We start from the raw sequence: 25,048 nt of genomic DNA, 5'->3' as shown, positions 1-25,048 counted from the left end.
TCACATGACTGGGCAGGGGCGCAGCCATGGGTTTTCCACAGGACAATGACCCAACACACAACTCCAGGCTGTGTAAGGGCTATTTGTCCAAGGAGAGTGATGGAGTGCTACATCAGATGACCTGGCCTCCACAATCACCCGACCTCAACCCAATTGAGATGGTTTGGGATTAGTTGGACTGCAGAGTGAAGGAAAAGAAGCCCACAAGTGCTCAGCATATGTGGGAACACCTTCAAGACTTTTAGAAAAGCTTTTCTCATGAAGCTGGTTGAGAGAATGTCAAGAGTGTGCAAAGCTGTGATCAAGGCAAAGGGTGGCTACTTTGAAGAATCTGAAATATAAAATATATTTTGATTTGTTTAACACTTTTTTGGTTACTACATGATTCTACATGATTCCATGTGTGTTATTTCATAGTTATTATTTCATAGTTATTATTTTTTACATTATTCTACAATGTTAAAAATTGCAAAAATAAATAAAAACCCTGGAATGAGTAGGTGTGTCGAAACTTTTGACTGGTACTGTACCTTTCATAATATTTTCCCTCATGTTATTAGCCTATATCCTCATTCTCTAGCATTGCTTCATTTCTTCCCCTCTTTCAACAGTTCAATTGAATAAGTTCCCATTGTCCTTATCTTCATCATTGTATTGACATGCTTGAATAATTTAGGACCAGAATGAGATGCAGACGTCTTACACTTCTCTTCAGGAAGATTGAATGGCTATGTGTGTGAATAAACAACTGCTATAGCCTACCGCCATCTCGTTCGCTCTTCTGTCAAACCACCCGTGAGTTCTATGGGCTGCTGTATTTAACATTTAGCAAACAAGTGCTTCCATCCCTCTTCAAATAGTCTATTCTAGTATAGCTTTTCCTTGGACTCCAAGGGACAAGGAACACTTTTTAAGGAGAGAGGCCAGAGGAGCACAGGTGCCTATTGCGCAAGCAGCCTGGTCTCATAGACTAGATGTAACATAGTAAAAGTAAATCCGGGACACGTAAATTAGTATGATATGTTACGTTTGGTATGGTTACATAAGACAGATGGTTACTTAAGGCAAAAAGTTGGGTGCTTGGTCGGAGTGGATGTGTCTGCTTATAACGCGAACGTCTAGCAACCCAAAGGTTGCGAGTTCGTATCTCATCACAGACAACATTTCATCTAATTAGCAACTTTTCAACTACTTACTACTTTTTAGCTACTTTGCAACTACTTAGCATGTTAACTAACCCTTCCCCTAACCTTAACCCTTTCATCTCAAATCAAACTTGATTTGTTTCATGAGCCGACTACAACAAGTGTAGATCTTACCTTGAAATGCCTACTTACAAGCCCTTAACCAACAGTGCAGTTCAAGAAGATTTAAGAAAACATTTACCAAATAAACAAAATGTAACAATAATAAAAAGTAACACAATAACATAACAATAACGAGGCTATATACAGGGGGTACCGGTACCGAGTCAGTTTACGGGTCAATGTGTTCCTTCAGACATGATGCTTGGCATTCAGGCTAAAGAGTTCAATGTTGTTTTCATCAGACCAGAGAATCTTGTTTCTCATGGTCTTAGAGTCCTTTAGGTGCCTTTTAGCAAACTCCAAGCGGGCTGTCATGTGCCTTTTACTGAGGAGTTGTCCTTCTGGAAGGTTCTCCCATCTCCACAGAGGAACTCTAGAGCTCTTTCAGAGGGACTATCTTGTCACCTCCCTGATCAAGGCTCTTCTCCCCCGATTGCTCAGTTTGGTCGGGCAGGCAGCTCTAGGAAGAGCCTTGGATGTTCCAAACTTCTGCCATTTAAGAATGATGGAGGTCACTGTGTTCTTGGGGACCTTCAATGCTGCAGAATTATTTTGGTACCCTTCCCCAGATCTGTGCCTCGACACAATCCTGTCTCCGAGCTCTACGGACAATTCCTTCAATCCTCATGGCTTGGTTTTTGCTCTGACGTGCACTGTCAACTGAGGGACCTTATATAGACAGGTGTGTGCCTTTGCAAATCATGTCCAAACAATTGAATTGAGATGTTTCTACAACTTGATTGAGTCCACCACTGGTAACACTGGTAACACTGGTGGACTCCAATCAAGTTGTAGAAACATCTCAAGGATGATCATTGGAAACAGGATGCACCTGAGCTCAATTTTGAGTCTCATAGCAAAGGGCCTGCATTTATTTGTAATAATTCTGCTCAAATGTCAAAAAACCTGATTACACTTTGTTATTATGGGGTATTGTGTGTAGACTGCTGAGGATTTTTTTTGTATTTAATCAATTTTAGAATAAGGCTGTAATGTAACAAAATGTGGAAAGGGTCAAGGGGTCTGATTACTTTCCAACGGCTGCGTATATCAATATTGAACAGTTGTAGGCCGTCATCGTAACTAAGAATTTGTTCTTAAGTGGCTTGCCCAGTTAAACAAAGATAGAAAAAAACAGGATTATCTATTTTGGATGCAATTTGAATGGAATTGATGGAAAGGGAGAAAGAAAGACTACAATAGAGTTCCTATGATGAGATGATAGGTATACATGCATTGTGAACTGCGCTCCATACTGAGGTTGTCTGTCCCCACTCGGACAGTTGTTGATTGATCACGCAGAGAGCAGAGTGAAGGCCGTAGAAAAGTCAGATTTAGTTATTGCATATAATTGAACAGTTCCATTTCACATCATGGTGTTCATATAAATAACTGATGACAAATGACCGGTTTCTTGCAGTTACAGTGCATTGCGAAAGTATTGTCGTTGTCTCACCAGGGGGATGGTCGGATTCGCGTTTATCGCCGAAAGAATGAGCGCTACACCGAGGTTTGTACTCTGGAGTGGGATCGATTTGGAGGTGGAGGGTCCGTCATTGTCTGGGACGGTGTTTCACAGCATCATCGGACTGAGCTTGTTGTCGTTGCAGGCAATCTCAGCGCTGTGCGTTACAGGGTAGACATCCTCCTCCCTCATGTGGTACCCTTCCTGCAGGTTCATCCTAACATGACCCTCCAGCATGACAATGGCACCAGCAATACAGCTCATTCTGTGCATGATTTCCTGCTAGACAGGAATGTCAGTGTTCTGCCATGGCCAGCGAAGAGGCCGAATCTCAATTCCATTGAGCACGTCTGGGACCTGTTGGATAGGAGGGTGAGGGCCAGGGCCATTCCCCCCAGAAATGTCTGGGAACTTGCAGGTGCCTTGGTGGAAGAGTGGGGTAACATCTCACAGCAAGAACTGGCAAATCTGGTGCAGTCCATGAGAAGGAGATGCACTGCAGTACTTAATGCAGCTGGTGGCCACACCAGATACTGACTGTTTCTTTGGATTTTGACCCCCCTTTTGTTCAGGGACAAATTATTACATATCTGTTAGTCACATGTCTGTGAAACTTGTTCAGTTTATGTCTCAGTTGTTGAATCTTATGTTCTCACAAATATTTACACATGTTAAGTTTGCTGAAAATAAACACAGTTGACAGTGAGAAAATGTTTCTTTTTTTGCTGAGTTTAGAAAGAAAATATTTTTCATACAGTATGTGACTATAACGTGACATACACATTTTTTGGGGGAAACCATTTTTTATCATTTGTATCCAATGGCAGTTTGTGAGCATGTTGAGAAATATGTCAGTCTTAGTGTCATTATCCTTATACAGCATATGTAGGGTGTGAATTATTTGGTGCAGTGAACAAGTACCTTTTTGAATTTGTTTGTTGTATTTAGTCAATAACAAATGTGCTTAGTTTTGAAACGGAAGCCATTTTGATAAGCTGTTTACATTTCTGTGCTTAGTTGTGAAAATTGTACCAAATTCAATTAAATGTTCTTATAACTTATGGAAACTCAACTACAATTCAGTTTTAATGTAAACTTCCAGTGTTCCATTGTGGCACATGTATTTGTGTAAATATAACCCATCTGTCTAAAATGAATATTGCAGAATCGACTCCCCTTTTACTGCAACACAATGTACAGGCAATTATGTAAGGTGCAATATGCATGTCCCTTTTGAAAAACATACTACATTTAAGCCGATTGGCCACTCTTTAAGGGCCGTAGAATAAGCAGCAATGCTCCTCTGGTTGTAAACTCTGTGGCTTTGGAAACTATAGGTGGTCCTGGGTAAAATGAACCCCGTTTACCGCAACACAATGTACAGGCAATTATATCCAGTCAAAGACATTTTAGGACTGGTACACAAAACAGTTAACACAAAAAGTAGTTGTCCACTTAGGCTTGAAAAAATAAACAAATGAATCACATTTGTACTTATACCCATGCAAACATGGCCGAAGACGTGACTTAAACAGGAACCAACTGCCTCAATTGTCAAGCTGCAGGGGACACAAATGAAAGGAATATTTGAGACCTTTCTCTATTAACCAATTAATTGTACATACGTTTTCACTTTGTGAGTGTGTGATATGGGGGTATAGAAAAGTTTTTTTTAGACATTTATAAAGAAAACCTTTTATATAGCAGCTTTGTTGACATTGCCATGTTGAAATGAGCCTTGCTTTTGGCTGTCGCAGATACACCCCACCCCCCCACTTCACTCGCTATTTTCGTCTACAGTCGACTTCGCTCGACTTACCGCTTAAACACACCCAGCATATCTAGGTCCACTGAATGACTTTACACAGAAACGGAAATTAACTCTGGTATTTTAATTTTCCGCAAGAAACACATCTCTTGTACCTCACGCAGTCAATAGACCCCCCCCCCCCCCCCCAAAAAAAAACATGATATACAAAGAAACAACATCACATCCAAAAATATGAAGACAAGTACAAGAGCACATACAACAGTTTTACCCTTTGCTTCAAACATATCCCTCCTTTTCTTTCTGTCACAACAGTACATTGAGGAGGATTGACAGAAAGCAACACAGCTATTAAAGTTGCATTTTTTTGTTCAACGGTAGTTGTGGGAAACCGAGCCTTACAGTCGAGTCAACGAGACCAGAATTGTGTCGGATGGCTCCGCTAGACTATGGTTAGCCAAATGAAATGAGGAAATAAGTCATTCAATGGGAGGTTATTACTGTATCAGCCGTCATTATTAGGCTGTACATCTTCTATCTCCTTCAACAAGTGTCTCATGTAGCCACTAAGCCTGAGTGTTCTCCTCTGGCAGCCAAACACAAAGGCATTACTGTTGGACCGGAGCCGCTACTAAAGTAATCACCAGCTGAGCAATGACCTAACGCAGAGCAGGTGGCCAGCAAATGTGTGTGTGTGTGTTTGTCTGTGTCGGCGCGCGTGTGTGTGACAACAACAAAAAAGAAAGGAAAACAGCATAACAACAGCATACAAAAGAAACAGCTGTTGAGTAAGGTCAAGTTTTAAAGTCTGTGCTGCGGCGTTTGAGTTTCTCCGGGTTGTTAGAAGCCATGTGAGAGAAGTCCCTGAAGATGTCCTGGTACGTTTCATCACCTTAGAAAAACAAGACATAAGATGAAAATTCAGGAAAAGAGGATTTAGACATTTACAATTTGCCGACATTAGGCTACTCCTATAAAAACACGCATGCATACACGCGGACGCACGCGCACACACACTGTTTACCTGTAGCGCTGTAAGGAGGTGGCATCAAGGGACACACTGTGCAAGCAGCGCAGAGCAGGCAGTCGCCTCATTGGACGAACACAAAGGCTCACAAAACAACAACGAGAAAGCACTGCACATCAGAGACTGACAAGACAAATGAAGCATTTCCGAGTATAGACATTACATGAGCCTCACAACCTCAGTCCTCCAGAGCCAGACAAATGATTTGAGTTAGGATACTTTAAACCGGGATTTGAAATAGGGAGTTATTGTGACAGTACTGGAGTAAATAACTTGGAACAAACTTGGCAGACAGTTTGGCTATGGAGGAATGGATGGTCCACCCTCTTTCGCATACAACACCGCAAAAAATGTTACAGCTCTACCCATTGAGAGTCCACTGTTCCAGCCCAAATTGGTTGCATCAGCTAGGCCTACTGGCTAGCTGATGGGCTCAGACCAGTGGTTCCCAAATGTTTAATCATGGTGCATTGTTCATTGTCCAGATAGACACAAACATGATTATAACAGCCACGACCCAGGCTTGACCAGCAGCCTAAGACTGGCCACAACAATAACCCACCAGTGGGCCCTGAGCCACTGTTTGGGAAAACACTGAACTACAATGGACAGAGTGGCTCATTACTTTCTATACATCTTCATGTTCTCAGCACCAAGTTCTAATTCTCAAACAACAGCCACGCTTAAACGGTGGCAGTGTGCATTTGAAACCGGTCAAACACAATAGTAACCACTTAGGTGTGACCACAGAGCCCGTTTGAAAAGGTTAAAACAAGCCTGGGGGAACATACAGTTGTATAATGGAAAAACCCTCAAGTGAAAATACCATTGGTTGTTGGACTTATGCAAGGTGCATAAAATGTACACGATGAGACAACACTAACAATCAGATTCATTCTTTTTCAAGCAGCATCCTGTGGTATCATACAATACATTCACACATAAGTCCATATAGAACTCTACACTTATATATAGGTGTATAAATACATGTTAAACATGGCCAATGCCCAGTGCTATCATACACTGATCTGCATTGAGCTTATATGGGCTGTAAAGTGCAGGATGACTAACGGCATTCATTCATTCTACATCAAAGTGCAACGTGGACTCTCTCGTGGTGTGCATACATAAACACTCCCTTTAAACGTCCCTCCTTCCTCTTCTATGGAATGTTCTCTCCTTTTCCCAGTTTTTCCCTTTAGTATTATATTCCCAAAATGGTTGCCTCTTCCAACATACAGAAATACTACAGTATAGAAGCCTCTTGTCCATACATTTACCCTGTATTCGAGTTATCCCTCTACTCAAACTGCATTCACTCTACTCCCTCTTTGGAGATACAGCAAATGGTCCCTACCCAGTAATCCAGTTAACAACTCTCAGTTCCAGGAACGTTCCCCATATAAGTTACAAGAACGTTCCCCCTAACCTCTTATTTGTCCAGATTTCTTCTGACAGCACTCTAGTAAGGGTCCAGCAATGATTCCAGAAAGCAATCAAAACATAACTTGAACATCATGCTTGACTTTAATGTTAAAAAAAAATTTAATCTATTTTAATGTTACCTCACAACTTACTGGGAACTGTTAGACGAGTAGCCTACGCACCTCGGAGGTACCCCTCCTCCCTATCTGTTCTCTCCTCAATTACGATGCCAGTTCACCTCTCTCTACTCATTCTGCCCCCCTAGTGCCCATCCACTCAGTTGGTTCTTCAAGGCCTGAAGTCCCTTCCTGGTTTGGCCCATCCCACTCCCTGTCCCGCCCACACCCTGTCCCCCCGAGTGACCTGATTGGCCAAAGGCTCCATCCATCTCCCGCATCTCCTTGTTCATCTTGGCAATTCGCAGCCTGTCAGGAGAAAGCAGAGTCGTGAGAAAATCAATCAACCCTTCTAGTGTCAACAAATCAACTGAAGTTTATACTCACAGGGTGACAATGTCAGCGTTGGCTGTCTCCACGGCGATAGTAATGGGGTCTTTCTGGTTGTTGTCTCTGGCGTTGTAGTCCGCCCCTCGCTTCAGGAACAGACACACAAGCCTGGGAGATGGGGACCAGGTTAGTGCGTGTGTGTGTGTGCGTGCGTATGTGTGCGCATGTGTGTGTCCATCCTACCCAGTGTGTCCCAGTATAGTGGCGTGGTGTAGAGGTCCTCTCCTGTTGCTGTCTGCTGTGTTGACATTGGCACCGTTCTGTAGCAGGAACTCACACGCTGCCAAGGAGTTCTGGAGAGACGGGTCAGAGGGCAGGTGAGCATATACGCACAAACCGATACATTCACACAAACCTGCTTGCTCTCTTATAAACACTCTCTATCGCTCTCCTCACTGCGGTGACGGCCTGTAGGAGTGGGGTGCTGGACTCCTCGGCTGTGTTGACCCAGTTGACGTCAGCTCCGTGGGCCAGGGCGTCGGCCATGACAGGGAAATGCTGTAGCGCTGCAGACCGATACAACAACGCCCCGGGATGAAGACCAGACAGGTCCTCCTCTTCGTCATCTTCATCATCTGTGGAGGGATGACAGGGGGTTTAGTGCGTGTGTGTGTGTGTGTGGGGTGGGCCGTCTGTGTGTGTGTGTGTGTCACCTTTGTGAATGGCCGTGTTGTTCTCTTGGACAAGGTCACTCTGATTGAGCCCTGAGGGGAGAGAGAGAGCATCACATGATATTCCTTCAGTATAGCAACAGGCCACAAGATGACAGGTTTATCCTGCTGACTATAACAATACACACACTACAACAATGTACCAAGCTTACCGCTTTTTACTGTGTCACCAGGTTTATGGATGATGTGTGTGTGTGTGTGTGTGTGTGTATCAGTTTAGGTGCAGCGAGGCTCAACATTGTGTGAATATTTGACATAAATTCCTTCCTAGCTTGATAAGTTGTGGAATTTCTGTCGTTGGTATCTATCCTCTTATCTACCCCTTGGACAGACACAAATAACCCACAGCACCTGCATCGCTTACATTCCTGACCTGGACACACATTTGTACTGGATCAGGACTTATATCACTTCAACACCTACCAGTCCATCAGCAGACAGCGAAAAGAACAACATCTCTTTTATAGGAAGCAGAAACGCTATTGATTTGAATACCTGATCAGTTGTAATGTAATGCTTAACAAGGCCAGCCTGGTACAGGTCTGCTCGGCTTGGCACTATAGTGCGAATCAGATGAGCGTGTATGTCCTGTCCAGTACCTGCGAGTCGTGGCAGGGTGGCCCGGGTGGGTTTGGGTTTGAGTGGGGGTCGTGACCCAGCTGGCCTCTCCTGGGTGTTAGCCCTGTTCCTCCGGGCGCTGGAGCGCCGCAGGGGAGCTTTACGTCCTGTCTCCGGGAGCTTCTGGATGAACTTCTTCTCCACGTACTTAGAACGAATCCACGACTCCTTATCACCCCTGAGGGAGCAATAGAGAGAGAGAGAAAGATGGAGAAAGAGAGGGGGATAGAGAGATGGAGAAAGAGAGAGAAGGGGGTTAGAGAGATGGAGAAAGAGAGAGAAGGGGGATATAGAGATGGAGAACGAGAGAGATGGAGAATGAGAGAGAAGGGGGATAGAGAGAGATGGAGAACGAGAGAGATGGAGAAAGAGAGAGAAGGGGGATAGAGAGATGGAGAACGAGAGAGATGGAGAAAGAGAGAGAAGGGGGATAGAGAGAGATGGAGAACGAGAGAGATGGAGAATGAGAGAGAAGGGGGATATAGAGAGATGGAGAACGAGAGAGATGGAGAAAGAGAGAGAAGGGGGATAGAGAGAGATGGAGAACGAGACAGATGGATAGATATTAAAAAAAAGGAAGGCAAGAGAGTGTCAGATCATTAATGCAATTTGAGTAAAACAATATATCAAATCAAATTAATTTCATATACAGTAATACACATTAACAAACCATCATATTATAACACAGCAATTCAGTTCAATTCAATTTGACAAGCCCCTCCCTACTGTATTACAACATGGTTGACTGCATTCTACTTTACATTCAGAACACATACACAAAGCCATGCAGTTGCACAGCACATTTCTGGGGGACAGTTTAGTTACGACACAAACCACAGTCATTGTCATGTTACGGCACAAACCACAGCCGTCGTCATGTACCTGTGTCACTTCCTGTCTGGGGTGCAGCAGAAGAGAGGAAAAGAGGAAGTCAGATACAGTGCCTTCGGAAAGTGTTCAGACCCCTTAACTTTTCCAGATTTTGTTACTGCCTTATTCTAAAATAGATTTAACAGATGACTTTAACAAATATATACTGAAATGTCACATTTACATAAGTATTCAGACCCTTTACTCAGTACTTTGTTGAAGCACCTTAGGCACCGATTACAGCCTCGAGTATTGTTGGGTATGATGCTTCAAGCTTGGCACACCTATATTTGGTGAGTTTTTCCCATTCTTCTCTGCAGATCCTCTCAAGCTTTGTCAGGTTGGATGGGGAGCGTCGCTGCACAGCTAATTTCAAGTCTCACCAGAGATGTTAGTAACGTGTCCTGAAGCCACTCCTGCATTGTCTTGGCTGTGTTGTAGCTTTAATGTGTTACATAGTTCATGTTTAAGTTAACTCATTGAGCTGTATCTAAACATATTTCTTTACAGTTATTTACATATGTAATTGTATTGGTTTGAATTGAATTACGCTTTTTGACTGCAAGTTCCAGAATGCCTTGCGAGAGGAATGAGAGAGATAACCTGCACAATTATGGACCTGATCACTTTGGAGCAGGTTTTCATCAAGGATCTCTCTGTGCTTTGCTCCGTTCATCTTTGCCTCAATCCTGAGTAGTCTCAAAGTCCGTGCCGCTGAAAAACATCCCCACAGCATGATGCTGCCACCACTATGCTTCATCGTAGGGATGGTGCCAGGTTTCCTCCAGATGGGACACTTGGCATTCAAGTCAAAGAGTTTAATATTGGTTTCATCAGACCAGAGAATCTTGTTTCTCATGGTCTGGGAGTCCTTTAGGTGCCTTTTGGCAAACTCCAAGTGGGCTGCATGTGCCTTTTACTGAAGAGTGGCTTCCGTCTGGCCACTCTACCATAAAGGCCTGATATGTGGACTGCTGCCGAGAGGTGTCGTCCTTCTGGAAGGTTCTCCCAGCTCCACAGAGGGACACTGTCAGAGTGACCATTGGGTTCCTGGTCACCTCCCTGACAAAGACCCTTCTCCCCTGATTGCTCAGTTTGGCCAGGCAGCCAGCTCTAGGAAGAGTTGGTGGTTCCAAACTTATTCAATTTAAGAGTGATGGAGACCACTGTGTTCTTGGGGACCTTCAATGCTGTAGAATGTTTTTGGTGCCCTTCCCCAGATCGGTGTTTCGAGACAATACTGTCTCTGAGCTTTCTGGACAATTCCTTCAACCTCATGGCTTGGTTTTTGCGCTGACAGGCACTGTCAACTGTCAACTGTGGAAGCTCCCGAGTGGCGCAATGGTCTAAGGCACTGCATCTCAGTGGTAGAGGGGTCACTACAGACCCTGGTTCGATTCCAGGCTGTATCAACCGGCCGTGATTGGGAGTCCTATAGGGCGGCGCACAATTGACCCAGTGTTGTTCGGGTTAGGGTGTGGCCGGGATAGGTCATTTAAGAATTTGTTCTTAACTGAAAAAATATATATAATAATAATAAAATAATAGTGTGCCTTTCCAAATCATTTTAAATCAATTTAATTTATCAAGTTGTCGAATCATCTCAAGGATCATCAATGAAATAGGATGCACTTGAACTCAATTTCGAGTTTCATAGCAAAGCGTAAATAGGGTCTGTTTTTTATTTTTAATATATTTGCAAAAAAAAAATCTAAAAACCTTCATTCATTTTGGGGTATTGTATGTATTGATGAGGAAAAAAATGTATGTTATCCATTTTAAAATAAGGCTATAACATAACAAAATGTGGAAAAAGTCAAGGTGTCTGAATACTTTCCTGCACTGTATAATACATAAGTCAGAGCCCGTCCTCACTAACAGCTGAATGGAAGCAAGCAGCAGAGGGGGAACCAACTACATATTAATACCCATGATTTTGGAATGAGATGTTCGAGTAGCAGGTGTCTACATACTTTTGGTCATGTAGTGTACATGAAGATAGAATGTTGGCATATTGAGCAAAGAAAAAGTATAGTTTACATTTTAGCAGTATGCATTTGAAGTGTAATTAGGAAAACTTGTAAAACATCTCCCTGCAGTTTCATGTTAATGACACCAGAAGGAGATGAAAGGGGTATTCTTATACCTGGGGATTCAACAGAACTTTTTATAATGTTTTGAAAGTTGCAGATAGAAATGTAAAGAATAGAACTACTCCACAGTATATAGACAATACAGAATTGTGTCTGGTCTACACACTATATTTCTATCTGTACGTTCTGTTCCATTATCCTTCATAAACCTGCAATGAAATCACACGGCAACGCTATTACATCTTGACTGTCTATGTGAGATTAATCAAAAGTGATGACTCATGAAAATGAGAGTGGGGAGTGAGATACCTTGGACTGGACGGGTGGGGTTTCTTGATGGTGATCTCATCAATTCGCCCCTCGTAGATCCTGTTGATGGCTGTGTTTCCCAACTCACACATCAACTGCAGGACAGCAATGCAGGGAGGATAAACACACACGTCAGTTGTGTTTTTATTGAATAAAGAAAGTATATATATTTCTACATAGAGTTTCAATACATTCTAAAACGCATGTACAGTCGTGGCCAAAAGTTTTGAGAAAGAGTCTGCTGCCTCAGTTTGTATGATGGCAATTTGCATATACTCCAGAATGTTATGAAGAGTGATCAGATGAATTGCAAAGTCCCTCTTTGCCATGCAAATGTACTGAATCCCCATAAAAACATTTCCACTGTATTTCAGCCCTGCCACAAAAGGACCAGCTGACATCATGTCAGTGATTCTCTCGTTTACACAGGTGTGAGTGTTGACGAGGACAAGGCTGGAGATCAATCTGTCATGCTGATTGAGTTCGAATAACAGACTGGAAGCTTCAAAAGGAGGGCGGTTCAATTGTTGTGAAGAAGGCTTCAGGGTGCCCAAGAAACTACAGCAAGCGCCAGGACCGTCTCCTAAAGTTGATTCAGCTGCGGGATCGGGGAACCACCAGTACAGAGCTTGCTCAGAAATGGCAGCAGGCAGGTGTGAGTGCATCTGCATGCACAGTAAGGCAAAAACGTTTGGGAGGATGGCCTGGTGTCAAGAAGGGCAGCAAAGAAGTCACTTCTCTCCAGGAAAAACATCAGGGACAGACTAATATTCTGGAAAAGGTACAGGGATTGGACTGTTTAGGACTGGGGTAAAGTCATTTTCTCTGATGAATCCCCTTTCCGATTGTTTGCTACATCCGGAAAAAATAAAACCACACAAATTCTGACAAACTCCAAGCATTGATTATGCAAGAATGGGCTGCCATCAGTCAGGAAGTGGCCCAGAAGTTAATTGACAGCATTCCTGGGCGGATTGCAGAGGTCTTGAAAAAGAAGGGTCAACACTGCAAATATTGACTTTTTGCATCAACTTCATGCAATTGTCAATAAAAGCCTTTGACACGTGTGAAATGCTTGTAATTATACTTCAGTATTCCATAGTAACATCTGACAAAAATATCTAAAGACACTTTGTGGAAATTAATATTTGTGTCATTCTCAAAACGTTTGGCCACGACTGTACAGTAACCCCCCTTGACATTAGTCTAGTAATGCTACATTATTGAGATGCATCCAAAGGTAGCGTAGTGGATGTATTCTTACCCGGACCAGCTCTGGTTCCCAGGAGTCCAGGGTGAGGGAGCGTACTTTGGAGAAATGGACACCCAGACTCCTGTCAGAAGGATAGAAGGTAGTTACATTTTAGTTTGTGTGTGTGTGTGTGTTTGCTTGAGTGTGTGTGTGTGTGTGTGTACCTGTGTATCCCCGAGCAGACGATGCAGAGGGTGATCCCCAGGTTGATAGAGGCCCAGTCTGGACCGGGCTCTCCACAGTCGCAGCACTGCATGTTCCCCGGGATGGCCTGAACCTCCTCCAGAGCCTCGCGGCCCCCCGTCTTCTCCTGCTCCCCACACAGCCATCCTCCTCCTGGGCTGCCTCCCGACACAGAGCTGCAATGCTCCCTCTATGTGAGAGAAAGAGCGAGAGATGTACACACACAAACCGTTCTTTGTGTAGACAATGACCTACAAACCTGCTTCTGAAACACATTTGTTCAGAATGAATAACGTTTGTATGTTTTCTCACGGGACAGTGCGGGTCTTCTCTGCGTTCCTGGAAGGCTGAAGCAATGCTGTTCTGGACAGCACTGATCCAGCCCTGCTGCTGGCGCTCGGAGTCTGCCTGTAACAGACAGCTCCTACACACACACACACACACAAAATCACTATGTTAACACTAAACAAATACCCTAAACAAATATCTAAAGCAACATCAACACACACATCCCTACTTTCCCTGTATATACCCCCCACCCACACACACACAGCTGTAGACTCACTTGGATGGAGAGACCACCTCGAAGCAGAATCGTCTCTCATTGTCAACGCAGACCTTCACTGTACAAAGACGCAGATCCTCAATCACTACTGTGGGCTGATCCTGAGAGAAAGAAGGACACGGTGTGTGTGTGTGTGTGTGGGTGGGTGTGTGTGAACGTCATTAACGTCGTCTCTGCATGGATTGCTATAAAAAATGCATTGAAAAGTAAAGCAGTGGCTTTCAAAAATGCACCTTGAATTTCTTCTGATAGACCAGTTGATTTTTCTGAATGGAGAACCAGCGCCTACCGTCGTGAGACAGGAGATCAAAAGGAGATGAGAATAAATAATGCAATAATTAGATATATCATGATTCTACCCATCACCTTCCTAGCAGTGGAGGCTGCTGAGGGTAGGCCGGCTCATATTAATGCCTTGAATAGAGTCAATAGAATGGTATCAAACGTGGTTCTATGTGGTTGACATTCCAGCCCTTTCTATAAGCCGTCCCCCCCTCAGCAGCCTCCTCTGCTTCCTAGGCTATAGTCTTTAAATATCAGAGAGAGAGAGAAAGGCAGAGAAAGAGAGAGAGAACAACATGCAGTAGAGAGAATGTGTGGTGGGGTAACATACCTGCTCCAAGTCTTGAAGGCATTGCTAGCTCTCTTATACAGGTAGCCCTCCATGGCGATACCGTTGGCGGCATCAGCACAGAAATCCATTAAGGAGTTATCATAGGACACATCCTGCCAACACAACATAAACACAACCATAAACATTACTGTAGGGAAGGGAAGGGATGTTAGTAAATATCATTGTCATGCAGGGATGCCAGTAGACTACCGAGCTATGTCGAAAAGGAAATGATGACGTCATCAGGTGTGACTAGCTGTATCTTTACCGGTTGGAGACTTCTAGCACAGATAGGATATGTTCTGAACAAAGTGAACTCCATTTTGTAGACTTACCCTTTGCAAGAACAAAATTACATTGTTAGATGGATTGCAAAGAGGAATTGCCCACACCTCATTTCACAGAGGTGGCATTCCCGAAGGGAAATATGCAGATGCATGCTAGAACGCACCAATTGGATCGCGCTAGCTCGTGTTTGGCTCTGCCCACCTCCTTGCTTGTTCTGCCCTCATTTTTTCCCCATTGGAAACGACAGGTTGTGGTCTGTCTTGGTTTAGTTACAAAACACATTTGCTTCTAGTGTAATAACACGGCAGCCAACTTGGTGGCCTGTGTTTAGTTTGGATCCAGCAGTGTTCACCTTTTTCTTAATGGCCTCGTGTCTCTGTTCCATGTCTCTCTTCTCCCTGGCGGAATTCAACACTAGTTGAGTGTGCTGTGTATGAGATTAAAAAAAGAGAGAGTCGGGCACAAAAAATTTGATTTAAAAAAAAACACAGAATACAATATGTTTCAAATGATGCACATTATCCTATATCACACACGGCAGTGTAGCATGATAGGCCAGTTCGGCCAGGGAACAAAATATAGAGAATAATGTTCACAGTATACTGGAACAGTGTATGTTTTTTTGTAGTTTTAGAGATTAATGTAGAAACTGTTGAGGAAAATCAGGCTAGGAGATTAAGGACTTCTGGCTTGGACAGCTTTTAGCTAGATGTCAGGGAGTCCATCACTACAGATTTCGTCCTCTTGGTGAAACAGGAAGGAGGAAGTGCTGAACCTGTCCCAAATCCCTGTTTCTGCATGGAGGATTGAGGAAAAACCTCAAGCAGCTTCCTATAGTAGCTTTACTTTCTCCCTCTCTCACTAAGGTTTCAGGACTCCCTAAATCTTTCTCAGAATATTACCAATCCCACAAGGTATGACTCCAAACATCGACAAAAGGCTACTCTCCTTGATGTTATCCTCACAAATAATCCTGACAGGTATCAGACTGGTGTTTTCTGTAATGACCTTAGTGATCACTGTTTTACAGCCTGTGTTCGTAATGGCTGCTCAGTGAAACGATCTGTCCTGATTTGTCATAGACGCTTGCTAAAAAACTTCAATGAGCAAGGCTTCCTTCATGTCCTGGCCTCTGTAAATTGGTAAAGAACCAGCTTGATCCCCTCTGTTGAAGACACTTGGACATTCTTTTTTAATATTTTCAGTGGTATTATTAACAAACATGCCCCCATAAAGATAATGAGAATTAAAAACAGGTTCAGCCCCGGGTTCGACCATGATCTGGCAGAGTTACTCCACCTCAAGAATTCCATTTGGTGAAAGGCTCGGCAAACGCATACTCTCGTTCAGGCAAATGAGAAATAAGTGCATTCAGGCTATCCGGAAGGCCAAAGTTAGTTACTTTTAAGGAGCAGTTCTCTCTCTGTGGGTCTAACCCCAAGAAGTTCTGGAAAACTGTTAAAGACCTGGAGAATAAACCCTCCTCCTCACAGCTTTCCCTTCATGTTGATGATGTGGTTGTTACTGACAAGGAGCACATGGCTGAGCTCTTTAATCACCACTTCATTAAGTCGAGATTCCTATTTGACTAGGCCATGCCTCGTTGCCCGTCCAACTTTTCCTCATCTCCCACCCCTTTTAATGCAAATAGCCCTGATGATTTTCTCCTGCCCCACTACAAAGTTTCTCCTTGCAGGCAGTCACTGAGTCTGAGGTGCTAAAGGAGCTCCTTACACTTGACCCCCAAAAAACATCTGGGTCATATGATTTAGATTGTAGCCCCTATAATCGCTAAGCATATCTCTAACCTTTTCAGCCTGTCTCTCCTCTCTGGGGAGGTTCCCATTGCTTGGAAGGCAGCCATGGTGTGTCTTTTATTTAAAGGGGGAGATCAAGCTGATCCTAACTGTTATAGGCCAATTTCTATTTTGCCCTGTTTATCAAAAGTGTTGGAAAAACTTGTCAATAATCAACTGACTGGCTTTCTTAATGTCTATAGTATTCTCTCTGGTATGCAATCTGGTTTCTGCTCAGGTTATGGATTATGTCACCATTTCCCTTGATTCAAAGCAATGTTGTTCTGCTATTTTTATTGACTTGGCCAAAGCTTTTGATCCGGTAGACCATTCCATTCTTGTGGGCCGGATAAGAAGTATTGGTGTCTCTGGAGGGCCTTTGGCCTGGTTTGCTAACTAGCTCTCTCAAAGAGTGCAGTGCATTAAGTCAGAACATCTGCTGTCTCAGCCACTGCCCATCACCAAGGGAGTACCCCAAGGCTCAATCCTAGGCCCCACGCTCTTAATTTACATCAACAACATAGCTCGGGCAGTAGGAAGCTATCTCATCCATTTATATGCAGATGATACAGTCTTGTACTCAGCTGGCCCCTCCCCGAATTTAGTGTTACACCCCAGCTGCCAAACTAACCCTGATTCAGATGACCATCCTACCCATGCTAGATTACGGAGACGTAATTTATAGATCGGCAGGTAAGGGTGCTCTTGAGCAAATAGATGTTCTTTACCATTCAGCCATCAGACTTGCCATCAATGCTCCTTATAGGACACATCACTGCACTTTATACTCCTCTGTAAACTGGTCATCTTTGTAAAAATAATAATAATAATAAAATAAAAATATATTTATATCAGTCAATCCAGCAGTCTTTAAGCACCTTCTGCAGGTATTTTTTACATTTTCTTGCCCTCTTGTTCTTTCTCTCTCTCATTCTGCCTCTCACTCTTTTGCCATTTCCTGTAACAGCAGGAAGAGATAAAACAGTCTTTGTGGCCTTAATGCTCCAGTGAAAGGTGACTTGCTTTCCGGTTTCAAGCTTCTCTCTGACTAACCTTCCTGTTAGTTTTAGTCTACTGTTGACTTCAGGCCTAGAGCTCCATGTATGGCAGCTCTTCCAGTTATGCTGAAGTGCTATTCCAGTGTGGCACTAACGTTACCGTTTGACTAGATGAAAACACGCATGCACGTGCTCTCACACACACACACACACACACACACACACACGAACGCATGCAAGCACAAACTTTCTCAGTCATGTGAAATGTTTCCTGTTGACGGTGCCCACACGGTTTCCTGTCACGATGAGAGGGATGTCACCTTGTGACTTCCTCATCCCTCTGGTGCTCATTGCTAGGACTTGTGTGCTAATTAATCAATGGAATCGACTACTAGAATAAACCTTTTCCACCGGCCATCTAAGAGGAGATCCATTCATCCCCCTCTTCTCTTCCACTCTCATTAACTATTTTTACCCCACTCTCTCTCCCTCGCTATGTTCCCTAATTTCAAAATCTGAACAACGTACTTGAACAGATCTCTTCCTCCGTCTATGAATTTGGTTCATCCAACACACTTATCTCCCGGCCTCCCTTTCATTCCTTCACATGTTCTTGTTACCTCTTCACTCAGGGTGCGGCGGTAGTCGTCCAGCTCCGAGAGGGACTGGTGACCTTGCTGGAAGAACTGGGACTGGGCATCCATCATAGACACCATCTGACAGAAGAACACAGAGCAAAGCGTTGTCATGCAACCAACTACATGCTAAACAATACATGCAAGCTTAAAAAGAACTCAACAACTGCTCAAGTAAACAAAGGATTAGACACCCACATGTGAGCTTAACCATGCAACATTTTACAACACTCCCAACGATAACATGACTAAACTCACCGCCATCAGGATGTCGGTCTTCTTCTTGGCCTCGATGACATTGATCTAGGAGAGTTTGTGAACAGGAGGGAACAGAACATGGGTGCGGTTATGACTGCAGCTAGTACGAACCTCTGGGTATTAATAGTGACCAGCCTGCTACAGGGAAACCCTCAGGCAATGCAGTTATCATTCACCACAGCAAAACACATGTCCCTAAACATAGCATATTTTATGAATTATTTTGTTAGAAATATGGCCTGGTCCTGACATCTGTTATGTGTAAAAGATCTAGCATTCTGTTTGAGGCCTTTGAGTAGTGTCCATGTTCTCACAAAGCCAGCCGGCTGTGGAATGAGAAAGACTCCAGTCTAGAACTGATCGTTTCAATACTGGCCTGTAATTCAATTTAAAGCAAACCACTCAAAATCAATTCAAAGTCAAACTAACATGCTGAAAATGCATTTGGGGGAGTCAATTAAAGCATGTTTCTACAGCCATGCCAGTGTGTATGCACAGGCAAACACTCACCCCTCCATCTCCCTCAATCCATCCACCTTGGATGCCCTCACCTGCAGTACGTAGTCGAGGGCTCCGGAGCGGAAGGTCTTGCGGGCGTTGAGGAGGGCATGGCTGACCTCTTCTACCTCGTGCTGTTTTCCCCGGGGGGCCTGAGCGTTCCTCCCCAATGCTGCCTCCAGACTCTCACTACCCCGCTCAAACTCCTTACGCACATCCTTGAACCGACGCACGTCCCTGGGAGAAGGGAAGGGGGAGCGGGAGGGAGGGAGGGATAAGGCATATCTGAATGCTAGGGAGTGGCCCTTTCAGACCAGAGGTGGGTGGGACTGGATTAGTTGTGAAAGCAGTGTATGGTAGTAGTTTGGGCAAAGAGGACTGAATGAGAAAGGAGTGCCAGACTCACTCACTCTTTCACAAAACTCAGCAACTTCAACTTCACCGACTTCTGTGTGCTTTCAATCACTTCCTATGAGAAAAAGAGAGTCAAAGGAGAGAGAGAGAGCGAGAGAGAGAGAAAGAGACAAGAGAAAGAAAGAGAGAGGCAGAGAAAGAGAGAGACAAAGAAAGAGAAAGAGAGAGAGCTACTCAGACACCTGACATGTAATAGTGGTTGCTACAGTAACTAACGTTGAAAGCTAGCGATGCACAATAGAGGAGTCCAACTCACCCCCTGAGCTTCCAGAATCACTGCCAGCTTCTTGGAGAATTTCTCCAAACACTCCTGGATGAGAAAAGAACATTGAATTAGTCAGTTTAACTTTTTTTTCTATGACTGAAAACAATAGAACGGAACTTTCACTTCCCTTCATAATAATTTACTATGAGTAATATGTACAGTTAGGTTCCTTCTACAATGATTCCAAATCAGTGCTTAGAGTGTATTACCCAGAATCTCTATAGACTCACCCCCATCATGTTGTCCCCAGAACAGTGGTGGCCCAGCTCTTTGAGCCCTGTGACAAAGCTCTTGCTGGTCTGACAGTAGGCCCTGCCAGCCTCTAGCATGGAGTGGCACTGCTTCACCAGCTACACAACACAACAACAGGTGTCAAGGTACAACACAACATGGATACTATACAATGCTAAATGAGATGGCATAGCACTACCAACCAATATGATCACTGTTCCGACACATAATAGGTTGAGACTGAAAATATTTGGCATGGGTCCCCAGATCCTCAAAAGGTTCTACAGCTGCACCATCGAGAGTATCCTGACCGGTTGCATCACCGCCTGGTATGGCAACTGCTCGGCATCTGAGCGTAAGGCGCTACAGAGGGTAGTGTGAACGGCCCAGTACATCACTGGGGCCAAGCTTCCTGCCAACCAGGACCTATATAATAGGCAGTGTCAGAGGTAAGCCCATAAAATTGTCAGAGACTGTTTTTTCTGCTACCGCACGGCAAGCAGTACCGGAGCGCCAAGTCTAAGGCTCCTCAACAGCTTCTACCCCCAAGCCATAAGACTGCTGAACAATTCATAAAATCGCCACCGGACAATTTACATTGAACCCCCCAACCCCCCCTCCCTTTTGTACACTGCTGCTACTCGGTGGTTGTTTGTTACCTATGCATGGTCACTTCACCCCCAGCTACATGTACAGATTACCTCAACTGGCCTGTACCCCCGCACACTGACTCGGTGCCGGTGCCCCCTGTATATAGCCTCGTTATTGTCTTATTCGTTTCTAGTTTAGCCTACTTGGTAAATATTTTATTCTTCTTGTACTGCACTGTTGGTTAAGGGCTTGTAAGTAAGCATTTCCCGGTAAAGTCTACACTTGCTGTATTCAGCGCATGTGACTAATAAAGTTTGATTTGATTTGACTCTCAAGACTCTGAACTTGAATGACCAAAGTATGCACCTGAAAATGTTATGCGCACCAAACCCTTTAGGGAATTAGGAATATCAATTGATTGAAAGGAGAGTGTGATCAAGTTCCATTTTCGTCTGATGACAATAGATTGGGGAAGCAGCAGTAAAGTTCATTCCCTACAACGCAGGTAAAACACCATGTCTCTCTCAGTTCATAGTCAATATTCAGAGAAAAGGGATGTTCACAAAAACGGACCCAGTCCAACTACTATCTACACTCTACTGTGTGGACGGCTGGGCATGTTTATACTGTAGAAGTGGTGTTATGCTCATATCGAGAGCTTTGATATTCGGAGCATAGCAGCAAAAAAGTGGGGAGGTGTGTGTGTCTTGTTCTTCTATGCTTGTGGGGGACCTGAAATCCCCCAAAGTCCCCACAAGGATAGTAAAACAAGATCATTTCTCCCTTGTGGGGACATTTCCACCATCCCCATGAGGACAAAGGCTTTTTTAAGCTCAGGGGTTAGGTATTGGGGCAGCAAGTAGCCTAGTGGTTAGAGTGTTGGACTAGTAACCAAAAGGTTGCAAGACCGAATCACAGAGCTGACAAGGTAAATATCTGTCCTTCTGCCCCTGAACAAGGCAGTTAACCCCCTGTTCCTAGGCCGTCATTGAAAATAAGAATATGTTCTTAACTGACTTTCCTAGTTAAATAAAGGGTCAAAAAAAAATAATTGGCTTAAGGAAAAAAGGATTTACAATGGAAATCAATTTTAGGTCCCCATGAGGATAGAAAAAGAAGTGTGTATGAGTGTGTGTGTGCGTTTCACTGTCGCTCACCTTCTCTAATCGCGTTTCCAATTCACAGACATCTCCTTCCACCACTTCAATGGCGGCCCTGGATGAAACATAGACATCGCCACATCACTTAGGCAGAAGGTATTTTCCCATGCATCCACACCCTGCTTGAGCAATACCATACTGGTCTGATTGTTGAACTTGTGGCACAATGTTAGTATATCTACAGTAAAAATGTATGTGGCTCCAAGACATCTTTTGGGCTGTAATATCAGACGTCATGATAGTTCAAGCAGTACACTTGATGCTTCACATGGGATCTAGTATACATGGTTAAAGCCTGTAAGAAGGCCAGTGGAAGGAGATTGTGGCTGTTGTGACTGTTTGTCTATGAGTCAGTATCTCCTCTCCTCTGTCTGTCTTTCACATCAACAGCCTTACAGTGTGGTTTCCGCTGCCTTCCACTAAAGACAGAGTGATACTGAGAGAGAAAAAAGACAAAAAGAGAGAGAAGGAGATGCTGAGAAACAGAGTTACGACAGAGAGAGAGAGAGAGAGAGAAACAGAACAGACAGTGCCTGTTTGTCTGCCGGTGGTGAAGTAGAGACAGTGGCTGCAGGTCTTGGGTCGGTCAGCTCAGTATCATTCATATTCAAATCGCCTAGCCCAGCGTGACAGGGGTACCAATACAAACAGGACTGCCAAAGGTTTGGTGGAAAATATAATTGATGAGGTTGGAACAAAGCCGGTGTCATTACACACACACATTGTAATCATTACTCTGTGTGTTCGCGCCTGTGTTTGTATGGTGATAAAAAGGCATGCATATCTGTGTGTGTGAGCGTGCATGAGTAAGTGTGCCTGAGAGAGAGAGAGCGAGACTAAGTTTCTGCAATGATCCACCCCCCAAAAAAACACACTTCCTGCCTCCTATTTATCACCTCAGTATCTCTCGCCTCCTGTTCCACTTCACAACCCCAGCCCACCCCCATGATTACCTAGCAACAGGAGGCAGTGGTTTGACGTGCTACCCCAAGTACTCGGCCTCTATGTCTGTATGTGTACTGTAGTAGCCTCTCGCTTTTCCTCTTTCAATGCCTCTTTCCTGAGAAGTCCCTCTCGCTTAGATCCTTCTTTCACTGATATGTCTCTCGGTCTCTTTTCTTCTCTTCTCTCCCTTTCACACTAGCTGTGTGTGTGTGTGTGTGTGTGTGTGAAGGCCTACCTCTGGCACATTCAGTTCAAACTACATCTAAAACCCTCTCCTTCTCGCTGTTCTTGGTCAACTTGCACCACTGACTGCCACAGCAAGTCAAACTTTCCGACACTGTGTGCCTCCCAGATAGACCATGAGCCAAGAAAGAGGGAGGAGAGAGAGAGTTAGATGGGGAGGAAGGGAGGAGAGAGGAAGAGAGAGAGTTAGGAGCTCTTTCACCACTTACAAGGTTAATCAAACAAGAATTAAGAAATGATAAAACAGCAAAGACAAAGAGACAGAGAAAGGGAGAAAGAGAGCGACAGTTACTCCTGATCTCCCAGACAAAAAAGGGAGGCAAAACACACCCAATGCAACAAAACTCTTTTATTAGCTACTTTCAAACCCAACACAAAATCCACTTCCCTTTTGGCTTCAAATTGTGTTCCTTTTAGAGTTTAAATTTAAAAAGATATATATCGACTCTCAAAGAGATTATTAAGCCAAGCCGAAATCCAAGGTTGGTGTGTGGCATTCGCACATTGACTTACAACCATCTTGGTCGCATATGACCTGGAATGTTGATTTGATAGCACCAGTGCACCGAATAGCAAAATTATATTTGTGCCATTGGGCGCAAACACATTTGTTATGTTTGTGTTGTATGTCCGGTGCAGCCGTTGCTACATTTGTATCGTATTTGTTTAAACTAACATTTTAAAGTGGAGACCACCAATGCTACCAATGAAAAGGTTCATTTAGAGCTCTGCTTACAACAATCAACAAAGTTGTATAAATTCACTATTTTATTCCGAGACACAAAGCCAGCCCCATTAATGAGAAAAGGTAGTGTCTCGCCCCTCATGTCAATGCCCAGACTCATTTCATTCATCGCAGTGACAAATCTGGCCCCAAGCAAGAGGCATGGCCCCAAACCATCTGCAGGACTGACACTTTGTAATTTGACAAGTGCATCCTCTGGTTGTGCTGATGCAACTAGAATGGTGTGACACACTGCCAATGCTCAGGCATCTATTGACATTGCACAGGTAACTTTGAGCCAAAACATTTGTAGCACTACTCTATTTCCTCACTGTTAGGGAGGATGCCCTGTGTGTACATGTAACCGTTTTGAAACTGTCTAAATAATTGACTGCCAAAACATACAGTAGGCCTACATAGGCTACCCTTGAATACATCTGTAATTTGCCGGCAGTAAGTAGCTACATACATTTATGCAGCATTTACAAATTAGCTCTCACTTTACAATGTTAATAATGTGACTGCATGAATAATGCCTGTAGTTTATGTAAACTGTTGCCCCAAGTCATTAAAAAGATTATTCAAGAGTTAATCATGACATACCTGAATCGGGGGGAGTCTTTGAGACACTCTTCAAAATCCAGTTTGACAGTCATCCTTCGGTTTTGACACAAATTACAACAATAACACAACCGCAACTATTTCTATTGATGTTGAATGTGACATGGGAGAGGGTGCTTGAGAAAATAGATTAGCTCCTTTTGGCGACGTTGTCCCCCAACAAGCAATACTCCAAATATAATTTTTACATATTGAACGTATATTGCATTGTTTTTAGGTTTTTCAATAAATAACTTGTGTTGTCTTGAATTCTATTCTTCTCGACATTAAATCATGACATTAGGTATCAGTGAATCGCGCCTCTCTCTTCTTGGAACAACAGGTTATTACGTATTGATTAGAATAACTTAGTAACCAAATAACTGCAATCGATGAATTTATTATAGGTCAGCTGTTCCACTTCGCTCTTGCTCTCGTGCGCGCTTGAGTCAGGAAAATGAAGAAAAAAACTGTTTCTCGACAGTTTAGATTCTTTCACCGTAAAAAAATCCAACTTCAATAAAATAATTGTTAACATACAGCATTTCCCTCGAGGACCCTGGGATGACTAGACTGGCACACTAACGAAAATAATATCTCGATCTCTCTCGCTTGATGCCTTGGTCCTCCCCCTCACACTATTTCCGGGTATGCAAGTGCCAATGCACTAACCTAACAGCAAAAAAGACAGTTCTTGCAGTGTTGTGGTGGTAGGGAAGTTGTTCAAAAG

The 25,048-nt window shown here is 43.7% G+C and overlaps 1 protein-coding gene across 1 annotated transcript; it reads right to left on the bottom strand.

The window, feature by feature from the left end:
- Positions 1-4,095: 4,095 nt before the first annotated feature.
- On the bottom strand, positions 4,096-25,048 carry LOC110500595 (arf-GAP with coiled-coil, ANK repeat and PH domain-containing protein 1). The gene is made up of 23 exons (XM_021578013.2): positions 24,322-25,048; positions 21,804-21,861; positions 20,055-20,174; positions 19,816-19,869; positions 19,556-19,614; positions 19,199-19,382; positions 18,648-18,692; positions 18,375-18,470; positions 15,313-15,387; positions 14,673-14,785; positions 14,293-14,344; positions 14,060-14,160; positions 13,807-13,918; positions 13,476-13,684; positions 13,324-13,393; positions 12,060-12,154; positions 8,769-8,965; positions 8,152-8,202; positions 7,895-8,073; positions 7,682-7,791; positions 7,496-7,606; positions 7,356-7,417; positions 4,096-5,432 (listed from the first exon to the last, which is right to left on the bottom strand). Exons 1-23 carry the CDS (start codon positions 24,372-24,374, stop codon positions 5,335-5,337), a joined length of 2,304 nt encoding a protein of 767 aa, XP_021433688.1. The 5' UTR covers positions 24,375-25,048; the 3' UTR covers positions 4,096-5,334.

Source organism: Oncorhynchus mykiss, chromosome 21 (assembly GCF_013265735.2).
Source record: "Oncorhynchus mykiss isolate Arlee chromosome 21, USDA_OmykA_1.1, whole genome shotgun sequence".
In the NCBI taxonomy this organism is placed as follows: domain Eukaryota; kingdom Metazoa; phylum Chordata; class Actinopteri; order Salmoniformes; family Salmonidae; genus Oncorhynchus; species Oncorhynchus mykiss.
Note: the sequence above shows the minus strand (reverse complement) of the source record. Positions and strands in the feature narration are given on the sequence as shown.

Excerpts from the sequence above, each read along its gene's own strand:
- LOC110500595 (XM_021578013.2), bottom strand. The coding sequence starts at position 24,374 with ATGACTGTCAAACTGGATTTTGAAGAGTGTCTCAAAGACTCCCCCCGA. Across the intron at positions 19,870-20,054 it reads CTGGGGACAACATGATGGGG|GAGTGTTTGGAGAAATTCTC; the intron begins GTGAGTCTATAG and ends TTTCTCATCCAG. Across the intron at positions 12,155-13,323 it reads GGGAACCAGAGCTGGTCCGG|TTGATGTGTGAGTTGGGAAA; the intron begins GTAAGAATACAT and ends GCTGTCCTGCAG.